Source organism: Corythoichthys intestinalis, chromosome 12 (genome assembly GCF_030265065.1).
Source record: "Corythoichthys intestinalis isolate RoL2023-P3 chromosome 12, ASM3026506v1, whole genome shotgun sequence".
Lineage (NCBI taxonomy): Eukaryota > Metazoa > Chordata > Actinopteri > Syngnathiformes > Syngnathidae > Corythoichthys > Corythoichthys intestinalis.
The window spans coordinates 45181973-45195210 of record NC_080406.1 but is presented as its reverse complement, the minus strand read 5'-3'; the positions used below and the strand labels follow the sequence as shown (position 1 = coordinate 45195210).

The window sequence follows — 13238 nt, the reverse complement described above, 5'->3', positions numbered from 1 at the left end:
ACTTCTTAAGTGTATGTGGAGATATTAATTCTCGCACTAAAAGTGTTATGAGAATCTCACTGTGCAATATAGTTCTTGTGGTAATCTCCGGAGGCTCCTTTTGTGATAAATCCCTGATGATCAAAATGGTTAAGATGATCTGGCCCAAAAAAATCAAATGGCATCTACCGTTGTATATTGGCATTAAGTTAGCAGGTGCTTGAAAGTGTGTTTTGTATTTTAGAGTCCAATATGTCTAATTGTCTATGTGTGTATTGAGCTTCACAGTTGACATCAGCTGCCGTGTTATAAACCACTTGAAAATCATCAACATTGTTGAAATACTATTCAAAATCTAACAAACTAGACAGTTTATAGATGTATATGGCTGATTATAGGGATCGAGCCAAAGATAAATTGCCTAGCCCTGGTTAAGAACGAAGAAAGAAGAAATTGCAAAAGCTAACAAGCTGGTCTGTTTCAAATCGGAACACAATTTAATTATTTAAGCACAAATACAGACGTGTCATTTGTAATTCAATGTTATAATACAATAATTATTTTCAGCATTCTAAATTATTTCACTTTTTTTGTGAAGTAAAATGGCCATCTTTGTTCAAAGGTTTGCTTGTGGATAGAGTTTGTAAACTACAGTATGGTTCTAATCCACACGGATAGCATTACATGAAGTTTATGCGTCCAGTAATGGCAACTGATTCAATTGGTCTCAAGCCAAGTGTTCATCTGCCCAGCGAATGTAATGAAATAGTCTTCCCTTGGTATCGAGAGGTTAACTGTTTGGAGCATCGGTGCTCTGTCAAAGGTCAATTTATGGCTAACAGGATGAGCTAAAGGGTCAGTTCGGTACCATGATTGGATTAATTCATTTTACCTGTTGTCTACATTTCTGGTTGGTATTCCTTGCAGGTTTTTGCTGAGCCAGCGATTATCCTGTTGCTTCATTCCTGTGAATGGTTGAGGCTTCTGGATGTCAAGTCTAATTTCCTGGCGTATCATCCTAGAAGGGCTAGGGGGATGTTTTTTTCTAGGTGTGTCAGCAAGAATTGTGGCTGTCATTCTAGTTGTAGGATCATATTTGGTCATTTAAACCTGCATTTGGCAGACAGACCTACACACACATGCACAGTTTAAATTCAATATAGTTGAGTATTTACTGCAGCATAGGGACCTTGGTGTGCCGATGTCAGTGATGGATAAGGCAGTAGTAGTACAGTATGGGCAGTGTCATTTTTTTCCATGGGTGTTCTGCTAAGGTTCTTGTGGTTGCTGTTAGTGTTCCTCAATTATACTGAAATTATATTTTTTCATTATTAATAATGATTTTATATATATATATATATATTTTTTAAAGATAGAATTAATGTTAAAAAAATCAAATTAAAAGGAAATAGAGCAACACTAGGTGAGAGCAGACCTCTGTCTAATCAGTAAAATTCATCTCCATACTTGCTGTTCCTTTTCGAGCATCTTTGAAATCATTACCCCCAAATATAATCACCTCTTCCATTTCATAATACTTTTATTCATTCTTCCTTTATCTTGAACACAGACAAACAGACGAACACATAAACTCTGCCTGCCATAGCTTTTACCTACTGGCGGAGGATAAACAAAACAAAATATAACAGAAATACACTAATAATATTCCACAGTATCGCGATTGATATTTTTTTCATAGTGATTTTTTTTCATAGTATTTAAAAGTGTGCCCTATGAATGTTAGTGTGCATGCTCCTATTTGTATGTTTTTGCATGTGTATAAGTGACCATCATCTTTCATGGCTTACACTTACACTACACTAGATACTGTCAGAGTCTCTTAACTTGCTGCTGGTATGCTCCTTCTGCAAGGCACTAATGTCTCCTTCCCTTCTCCGCAGTGTGCAAGTCCGGCTTCTACAAGTCTGCACTTGGAAACCTGGAGTGTTCCAAATGTCCCCCTCATAGCTATGCCCACCATGAAGGTTCATTGCATTGTGGATGTGAGAAAAACTACTTTCGGGCTGAGGGAGACCAAGCCTCCATGGCCTGTACACGTAAGTAAGCATGTGTGCATGTCATTCTTATGGGATGCAGGTTTTAATTATTTTATAAACTGGTACTTCCCAATGTCTCATAAGAGAAAAACTTGTGTGGGAGGATTTTTCAGTTAGCAATAAAACATGTCTTCACCCTGCTTTGAAGGACTAATGATCCTCTATTAGTTTGACTGTCAATGCACTTTAGTGTTCCATAATGCTCTAAATGCTTCCAGGTGTGCTGACTCTTGTTTTTCTTTTCACCAATTTGTACAATGAACATGATTGTGGTGTTAATTTGGGAAAACAAAGGATCAGACTCTACACTGTTGAGACAAAACCATCCGCAAATACAAAAATTAAATATGAATATCAGTGGATGGGATTACAGTTCAGAGCTCAGCTTCTCATATCAGCTTCTGACCTTGTGTGTGATTTTCATAAATACACATATTGTGTACAAGTTAGAAAAATAATACCCAATTTTGGCAAATTTTGTTCTGTTTATTTACGTACGTGTTTTCTATGTGTGAACTCCATCCAAATCTATTGAGAATATTCTTGGAAAATATTGACCTTTATTAATCAAAAGCTGATGAGAAGAAACCACATCTATGGCAGAGGTAATTAATTCACGAATCGTTGAAGTTACAAATGTTCATCGGTTTGATTCCCCCTTTCTACTGCTGACATAATTTTGTTTGTCTTCGTCTGATGCAAATTGATTGCAGATTTGTCTTACAAGCTTCCAAAAGCCGCTCCCCATGAAACCATAAATCAGCCCAGTCCCTGATGTCTGGTTACGAATTAATTTATTACAAAAGGACTAAAAAGAGAAAACAAATTTGTCTCGGAGCTGAACACTAGACGATGCAAATGGTCACTCCAGTAATGGACAGCATCCTAATTAGAGGAACAGTTATGAGAGGCTGTTATTACCTCAACACCATCTGGTCAGCTGGCCAGATTTAATTTCTTTTGGGAAAGACAGAGTGATACAATGGATCCAAGTAGAAAAATTAAATATTTAAAGAGGTATGGTTGAGGATTGTTCAAGTTGGCTTTGACTTTAAAAATAAAATCAGCAGGAAAATAACAAAGTAAATACTATATTTAACATAGGTTCAGAAGTCTAATGAATGCCTTCTGCTATAAGTTGAAATGCGTTTAACACTTGTCTAATCCATTTGAACTGGGAGGTTGGCAGGCTGGTATTGAATGTATAGCTCTTTGTTCCCACTTCAAACGGATTGGACGCCCAGCACCATCAATGGCAGTAAAACATGAGCATTGACAGTCCTTCCAGTTTAAATGAATCTGAGCAATGAGGTAAAAACCGTGATTTTGGGATTTTAAGGTGCTCCTGACTATAAGCCACATTCACCAAATTTTGCAAGAGGCAGCACAAGACCATAAGCCTCCACAGTCCACATTGTATAATAGAATATTCACAACAAAAGAAATGCAGCTCCTTAGCCTGTAAAAATTACATATAAACCACACTAGCTCTGGTTGTTAAACAAAATAGTTGTTTATTGTCCAAAAATTAAATATTCTACAAACAAACAAACAAACAAACAAAAAACATTAGAAATACTAGGCCTGCAAGCAGGACTGAACGGGCCATCGCAGTTTGGCGCAACTCGGACGTCATGCAACTCGGACAGTGTGCAGGTCAGGGTGGTGGCAGATCGTCCTCTCTAATCATCTCATTAGAACCTAACATGCGCGAAAGTTGCCTCTTTACATTCACACACCTAAGAGATAAAAACCCCTATTGGACAGAGGACTACAAAAAAGGAGCGAATAAAGGGTCATCACAGCAACAGACAGAGACATGTGGACATGGGCCGTAAAATAAGTATTTTAAAAGGTCTTGAAACTACAATGACCAACCTGAAAAGAACTGGACATATATTTTAAAAAATGAGTGACTTTCTATTGCCACTAGTTGGCGCTGTAGGGTTGATGCAAATGACCCCTACAGGAACCCTTCAGACACAACAAGCACGATATGTTTGGCGCAGGCAGATATGTTGTAGAAGTTATGACTGCTCAAAACTTGTGGTGAGACGAAATGGCTTCAGTCATTTTTACTTCTCCTGTTGGACCCTTCTGCTTCAACCAAACCTCAGTATTTTTCATCAGGCACCTGAACACATGTCTTAAGGCTCCCCTGATGCAGGTTTGAGGTGAATAGATTTTTTTCCCTTGGCGGAGGAGCCTGTTTCGTAAAAAAGGCATTTCCTGTTCCCACTAGGGGGCGCTAGGCCTAATGAGTAATATTTCAATGCACTCGTGTTAAGGGTGGGTTGCCGCATATACATGCCAGATATGAAAAAGATTGAAGGAGCTATTAGTCCTTTACTGAATTTGTCATTTTGCCGAAAAAATGGCCGACTTTGGCACCACGCCCAGGTCAGACCCATGAATGAAAACGCACCATTTTGAAAAGTTTAGATTTCATATGTCTCCTGAATTGTCTAACCAATTTTGAAGATGATCCAACTGATTCCCTCTGTGACAAGGTCTCAAATGTGCACCCTGTTAATTGATAAAAATTTCACATTCGATCCAAAATACCCGATTTCCTGTTGGGTTTGGAATATGGGTGCAAGAGACTTTTTGGAGCAGTTTTGCACAAGGTATCGACTCCCCAAATTTCATTGCTCTACGTTAAAAAAAACCTAATAGGAAACGCCTTTTTGAAAAATTCAAGGGGGCGCCACTGAGCCATTTTGTTACATTTTTTTGTAACGTTGCAAGATTATCGAAATCCACACAAAGCCGCATGTATGTGCAAAATTTGGTGAGTTTTCGTGCATGTCCAGGCCTCCAAATGTAAACTGGACTAGAAATGGACAGAAATTTCACATTCGATCCAAAATACCCGATTTTCTGTTGAATTTGGAATATGGGTGCAAGAGGCTTTTTTGAGCAGTTAGGCATAAGGTATCTACTCCCCAAATTTCATTGCTCTACGTTGAAAAAACCCAATAGGAAAGGCCTTTTTTAAAACTCCTTTCTGTCGCCACTAGTTGGCACTGTAGAGTTGATGCAAATGACCCCTACAGGACCCTTCAGGGTATGACTCTCAACAAGCATGGGAAGTTTGGCGCAGATATGTTGTATATCTGCTGAGTTATGACTGTTCAAAGTATTTTGCGAGACAAATTGTTGACGATCATTTTCACTTTCATGTTTGGACCCCTCCGCTTCAACGAAACCTCAATATTTTTCATCAGGCACCTGAACACAGGTCTTAAGGCTCCCCTGATGCAGGTTTGAGGTCAACAGATTTTTTTCCCTTGGAGGAGGAACCTGTCTCGTAAAAAAAGGCATTTCCTGTTCTCACTAGGGGGCGCTAGGCCTAATGGGTAATATTTCAATGCAGTCGTGTTCAGGCTGGGATACCGCATATACATGGCAGATATGAAAAAGATTGAAAGTTGTGTCAAGGAATTATTAGCCATTTACTGAATTTGGTGTTTTGCCGAAAAAATGGCCGACTTTGGCACCACGCCCAGGTCAGACCCGTGAATGAAAACACACCATTTTAGAAACTTAAGATCTCATATGTCTCCTGAACAGTCTCACCAATTTTGAAGATGATCCAACTAACTCCCTCGGCGAAAAGGTCTCAAATGTGCACCCTGTAAATCGATAAAAATTTCATATTCGATCCAAAATAACCAATTTCCTGTTGGGTTTAGAATATGGGTGCCAATGCTTTTTTGAAGCAGTTTTAGACAAGGTATAGACTCCCCAAATTTCTCTCTACGCTGACAAACCCTAATGTTATAGGCCAATTTTAAGATTTCAAGGGGGCGCCACTGAGCCATTTTGTTACATTTTTTTGCAACGTTGTTAAATTATCGAAATTTACAATTTTCCGCACGTATGTGCAAATTCTGGTGACTTTTCGCGCATGTTCAGGCCTCCAAATTGGCCGTTTTCATTTGCCCTGAAAAAAAAAAAAAATAATAATAATAATAATCCTTTGCAAAACAATAGGGCCTTCGCACGCCTAGTGCTCGGGCCCTAATTAGAATATAATTTTAACTTTAGTATTTTTTTTTTTAATTAAAATGTAATTATTCCATAACATTTTTTATTCACTTGAAATGTTATTAATCTATAACCTTTTTTGTTCACTTAAAATATATATAAATAATATTTATTAATGAAAAAAAAAAAATAATAATAATGCATTTTTTTTATAGCCTTTCTGGCACTCAAGGTCACCGTACAATCATTTTAAAAACATTTAGGCAGATTTGAGATTGAAAAACTGTGAAAATAATAAAGTATAGAACGTTTAAGGCAAATTTAAATACTAAAGTGATGTAAAAATAAAAAAAAAATACTAATAGAAAAAAATGAGTAGCAGAAAACTAAAACACAAAATAATATACCCGTAATTGTAATTAGGACCTGCCGTCCACATACAGTATGTGCAGATCACATTTTGGGTCATGTAGGCCCCCACTTGTCTACCATAATTTATATTGTTCTTATATGACCCAAAATGTGATGTCCGCATGTGTGGACGTCAGGTTTTTACAGGGTTACCGTTTTTTTATTTTTCATTTTTTTTAAAATTTAGATTACCCAAAATAGTTACTTGCCCTGTAAAGGGTTTAATGTCCTCAGTATTTTTGCACTTGAATTGAGTACTTGGGACGATGAAATACAGTAAAATGATAATTGACAAACTATGGGTCAAAATAATCATTTTATATGAAACATCGCTATACAAATCACGGTCTACTTTTACACCAGGAATAAACATTATAGTATATGACCTTTTCTGTTGTTGCCAACACAAACTGTAAAAATCCAAGCCTTGTAAAAGTAGAATTCTAAACTGCTGAGCTGATGTATTGGCTTACATCGCAGTCATAAAATGGTGGTGAGTGGATTTGCCATTTAACATTAAATACCATTTTCTTTGGGACGCTCGGCTTTTTTCCCCATCATCTCATGACTTCACTTTCCTTACTACTTTTGTTTCTTTTTCTCATCCTGTGTATCCAATGACCTCCTGGTCTTCTCACTTCCACCTCATGTCCTCTTCTCTGACCACCAGGCCCTCCCTCAGCTCCTCGTAACGTTATCTCCTCCATCAACGAAACCTCCGTTATCCTCGACTGGAGCTGGCCTGAAGACACAGGTGGCCGTAGGGACCTGACCTTTACAGTCCTCTGCAAACGATGCCGTGCCGGTGAAGCTAACGGAAGCAGTGGTGGAACACCACGATGCGAGCCCTGCCGGAGCAACGTCCGTTTTTTTCCAAGAGCCCAAGGTCTACAAAACACTACTGTGACAGTGGGCGATCTACTAGCTCACACCAACTACACGTTTGAGATTGAGGCACAGAATGGAGTTTCATCATTGGCGCCCAAGATGAGGCAGTTTGCCGCTGTCACCATCACCACCAATCAAGCCGGTGAGATGCTACAACAGATGGTAGATAATACCAGTCAAATATTCTGTTTCCACAGCAGCAACATGTGCTGTGCTGCATTTCATGAGCATGCCAAATGTGTCTCTCTGCCTCTTTTAACACACATTAGCCTCAATATTTATCAAAAACACATTACAAAGCTTTATTGTGTTTCCAGAAATGAAAATAGTATATACTTACTGAACATTAAGTATGATACTACTTATATGGTTTGATGAAAATAATGATACTGAAGTAAATGAACAAATAAATAAATAAATAAATAAAGTTAAATAACTAAAAAAAAATGTAATGTAATGTAATGTAAAAATGTAATTATTTTACAAAAGAGAAACATAAAATAGCTTTCAGAAGGCATTTGGCCACCAGCATTTGTAGAGGTATTCATAGGATTTAGGGAGTCAGGCAATTGATTGAAAGCTTGTCTGTAATGAAGGTTGAGTAAAGAAGAGATGTAGGGAGTATTAACAGGAGTATCAAGACGCAAATTTACTGTACAATTGTGCCTCGACATACGATCGCTTCGACACACAATATTTTCGACATCTGATGTAAAATTTGACTCGCCATTTGTTTCTACATCAGACGACATTCTCCAAATATGACAATGTATGACAGCGCCACAGTTTCTTTGTTTTGCCGGGAGACGGACGCGGATTTTCTTGCGAGAGAAATCAACATGGCTTCCAAGAAGGTTAGTGCAGGTGGGAAAAAAAAAAGAAAAGGTGACGCTTTCCATTGAAATTAGGATGTAAATGATAGCAAAATATGAGCATGGTGTGTGCATCCGTGAACTGAGTCGACAATACAGTAGAATGTCGATCTTGACGTTCCTCCTCTGACCGCCGTTCGCCAGTCTTTTTTATGTTAAGGCGACAATTCTGATAGTGGTAACATCGCCAAAGAAATCGTCAGCTTCGTCAGGTTTCTAATCATTTATTCCATTAACTTGTGCAACACAACACACCTAGTGTCCGCTGCAGTTGACGCCAGCATCAAAACATTAAAAGAGAAAGTAAAATAGAACCGCACTCTCTATCTCACCGTCACGTCAGCAGCGCAGTGCATTCAGGTACAACAAAAAACGTCCACCACACTAGAACCCGATTCGTTACATTAAAACAAGTATTATTATTATCATTACTATTATTATATTATTATTCTGATTTTTAGTCATAATTTATTTGTTTTGCTCTTTGTAATTGCTATTTGCAATCGTAACAGCAGTATTTATTAAGGATTTAGTGTAGGTTTTTGGGCTGTGTAACGAATTAATGAAATTATAATGTATTCTTACGTGAAAATCCTGCACGACATACGACCATTTCAAATTACAAACAAGGTCCTGGAACTAATTAACTTCGTATCTAGAGGTACCACTACAGTTTGGCAGATTGCTAAAAGTCCCCCAAAAAGAGTCTAATATTGATGGTTGTCAAGTAACTTATTACAACCCAGTTAAGGTAAACTATAATATTAAACACACCAAAAATTACACATACTGCACACATAATACATTTTGTTTTTTGAACTCCCACTAGCTTAATGCTAATAAACAAACACACCATTGAAACGCTAGTGAAATTTAACATGATTTGCCCTATTTAACGCTATAAACAACTACTTCATATGGACATAAAATGTTTAACTGTGCTCTAGATTAAAAAAAAGGGGGAAAAAAACAGTGGGAAAAAACTAGTTTGAATAAAAATGTGATAAGAATTAAGATTGTAGAGTATGATAAATAAAAATGGTGAATCCTTTTTTTAACCAGATGACTCAGCCCTACTATCAACATTTTGTTCAGTGCTAAAGACTATCATGTGGATTTATTTTGCTTATATTCCGCCAAATTTCTGGTCAGAGATCCAACTGTCTATCCCTAAACTCCACTAAAACACCCACATGTACCATCAACGTTGTTGTTGCAGGTGGCGCTCTGTGTGTGTGGTATGTCTTTCTGAATGTCACGTAAAAACATTGGGTCATATGAGGACATGAGTGTTAAACGATTTGGAAGGAAATGGGTGCAACCCTCCTATTGATGTACACAGGAAGTCCCCACTTGGTGCCCAGTAGAAACAACCATTAAGACTCATTCACCACACAGACACAGCCGTTCAGTAGTTGCACGTTAGTTACGGATACAAGACAAACAATACGCGGGTGGGCCACCTTATTAGATCTCTATGTGAACTATTAGACACATTCGGTACACTTATTCTTATAAGACATGAACATAAAGTAATGCCTGCGGACCACAAATGGCTTAATATTTGTGGCTACTACTTTTATTCAGGGTATTTTAAAAATGTTGCAGGCCCATATTTGTTTTTGCGGACCTAGAATAGTGTCCATTCCTCATATTTATTGTTGGTATTATTGCTTTTGTTGACCAAGCAGCCCGAGGGGCTCCAGTATGGCCTGTCTAAACAAATACAGTTGTGTGTTTTTGCAGCAGTGTGGCGTGCCTCTTTTAAATATCACGGGTGCCAAAAAGTATATACCTTTCTATCGTCCTTCAGCAATTGTCTCCTACTTTGCGATGACACACAAGGATAGATATCTGGGTCAGGAGCAGCAGGACAGAGGAGGGAGACAGCAAGGAGTCACGAGACACAAAGGAGCCTTAACAAACTGCACGCTATCTAAATAGCGTGAGGAGTGAACACTGTCTCGACTCAACCCTTCTGGTTACAGCACGACCTGGATGACATTTGAAGTGATGACTTGTGGCAGCTGCACAAAGGAAAATACTTAAACATGTTATCGTCGCTACTGCTACACAAGACAGTATTTCACTCCTTTTATATAACCCTTTATCGGGCACCCATTTAACTTATCGGCTTCCAATGACGGTGCCAGATGTCTATTCCATTTGACTGAGGCTACGTCTACACTAGGACAGATAATGGCCTTAAACGTGTAATTAATTGGACTATACGGCATGTCGGCTACGCTAGTATGCCTCTTATCCGGATTAGTTGTTAGACAGATAATGTAGGCGGGTAATATTACCGCCGCTTAATATTGACTGCTGTCTCCGTACAACAATCGGATACTAAGAAAGTGACGTCATGCAGTCGCCATTTGTAGTGCGGCATGACGGCATCGTAAACAATGGAGGCGGACGATCACGACCTTCTTTTCCACACATTTTTCTTGAAACTTCAAACTACGTCTCAATCATATGCTTCAATTCAGTGCCCATTTGTGTTCCTCCCATTGCGGATGACGCAGAGATGAGCGTTTTTTACAGAGCTCCTCGTTGCCCGTGTTGTCCCTAATTAGCCAGCTGCGGGGCTGGCCCCTCCCAACTCAATGCCGACCGAACATGAAGATATAAAAATGCGCAGAGGAAAATTAAACCCGGAAAAGTGACCTATGTGGTACCCCCAGTCAAAGAGGCGCAGTCAGTTTCTTTCCATGACATTTCTGCCAATCAAAACTGTCACCACTTCCAGGTTCGCCACCGTTATGCACAAGCACTCCTGGTTGCGGCTTCCAGGAAATATACGCAGCGCCACACTATTGGTTTCTATTTGTTATTTTCCAAGTGGTCAGAGTGCAACTGAGCATCAATTGTAACATCCCAAGTAACAATGTCAGGTTTTCGTTGTTTTCTAAAGACTTATTTAACTTGGCGACTGCTCCTAAAAGCCGAGTGTGCTCTCCCTTCACTCTGGCTCCTGCGTGATGAGTTCAATTTCGTTCTCGAAAAAAAACAGTGATAACAAAATAATGATAGTCTAGAAGGTGTAGTCATTTTGAAATTTCCCACCGGTTTCCAGTTCAGAGGTAAACCGCGCGGGCGATGATGTAACATATGAGGCTGCTCCTTTCTAGGCATGCATTGTTGCGTAAATGCAGGCATACCTTGCAGAAGCGGGGGGGCCTTAAACGCACCTTAAATGTAAGTGTGACAGGTATAAAAATAGTCGGCAAAATACTCTGGAGAAAATTATCTGTCCTAGTGTAGATGTAGCCTGAGAGAGTCAAGATGGATTGGACGTTTATTGCCGTCAGTGGCAGGCAATGAGATAAATACTATTTAATAACAAGGAAAAAAAACAACTTTAGAATTTGATTTGGGGCAATTTCCACAGTGTATTTCTGTTTTTGTTCATTTTAATTTTGTTAATTTTGTTTTTGTTATCATTTTGTTCATAATTGTTTGTAAAAATGTATTCATTAAAAACCGATAAATTAAAAAAATAAATAAATAAATAAAACATTTAAAAAAAAATCTGTTATCAAGTTATTGCAAAATTCATTTTCTGACCTCTGTGACCTTTGATCTCATCACTTCAAAATTGAATGATCTCCACTTCATATTACAAATGTATCCTGGAATTTGATAATAATATCTTTATTACCATTAGTCATCATTAACACAAACATGCAAACTAACAGACATATACAGTATACAAAACCACATAACCTCTACCTTCCATAGGTTTTGCTATGTGCATCCACATATGTCGGCATCACATTTTGGGTTATGTAGGCCACACTTGTATTCCAAGTGTATATATTGTGGCTTAATTACACAATATGTGTGTTTAAGGGGTTATTTTTTTCACCCTTTTTTTAATTACTAAAAATAGTTCTAGGTGAGTGGTTAACACATCGGCCTCACAGTTCTGAGATCAAGGGTTCAATCCCGGGCTCCGGCCTTCCTGTGTTGAGTTTGCATGTTCTCCCTGTGCCTGCGTGGGTTTTCTCTGGGGACTCCGGTTTCCTCCCACATCCCAAAAACATGCGTGGTAGGGTGATTGAACACTCTAAATTGTCTGAGTGGAATGAGTGTGTGTGTGTGAATGGTTGTTTGTCACATTGTGCCCTGCGATTGGCTGGCAACCATTTTAGGGTGTACCCTAGGCTCCAGCACCTCTGCGACCTTCGTGAGGATAAGCGGCATGGAAAATGAATGAATAGTTCTTGCCCTTTAAATGGGTTAATGCCATGTTCATTTCACATTACTATATAATCACACTATCATAAATGCTTGATATTTAGAAGTGAAGACCATGCTAAAAACCAATCATGTTTAGTGACTGGAGCCTGACATCTTAAAATGTCCTCCATTTTCTGAAAAACTCTAAAATAAAAATGGACTCCTAAAACTGCCATATCAAACCAAAGATCATCAGCAAATGTCAGTAAAACAAGAAAGTAAAGAGAATTGGCACTTATATAGTATGTTTCCCCCCCCCCCCCCCTCTCATCTCACACAAATGATGGTTTTCATTTTACCTAACAAACATGTTTTGAGAATTGTTACGAATAATCAATATTTAATTGACTACTTTATGCAGCACATTTTTGGAATAGTAAACTAACAGCAACTCACACGAGGCAAACACATGGGGTCTATTTGATCGTGTGGTAGCAGTTAGATTGTGTGAACTCATAAAGTTACAAAGCATTTAATTGAATGTTTGCAATAATTACATTGAAGGGTGCCAGATGTCTTATATTATCGGCGATGAAAACCAGACCTATTTTAAATGACAGAATGTGGTTTAGTGGCACATACTATATCGATGTTATTATTTTGTATGTTTGTTTTTGTATATGTGATTTGACTTAAATGGATAGAGCCACTTAAATTTACAGCAACATATTCAACTGACTGACTGAGAGGGTCTTTTGAGGTATGGTATTCTTCATCAAAAGAAATGAAGCTTTGTATACATTGTTGATCATTACTAGTATTGCACCAATACTGATACTAGTATCGGTACAGATAC

At 38.3% G+C, this 13238-nt stretch overlaps 1 protein-coding gene across 5 annotated transcripts in view; it reads left to right on the top strand.

The window, feature by feature from the left end:
• The window catches only part of LOC130927196 (ephrin type-A receptor 3-like), a 167775-nt gene that overhangs the window by 82644 nt on the left and 71893 nt on the right, over positions 1 to 13238 (top strand). For all 5 annotated transcript variants that reach the window (XM_057852842.1, XM_057852843.1, XM_057852844.1 and 2 more), the window contains 2 exons: positions 1881 to 2036; positions 7108 to 7467. In XM_057852842.1, the coding sequence (XP_057708825.1) occupies positions 1881 to 2036; positions 7108 to 7467 (516 nt within the window). The remainder of the gene's footprint in view (positions 1 to 1880; positions 2037 to 7107; positions 7468 to 13238) is intronic.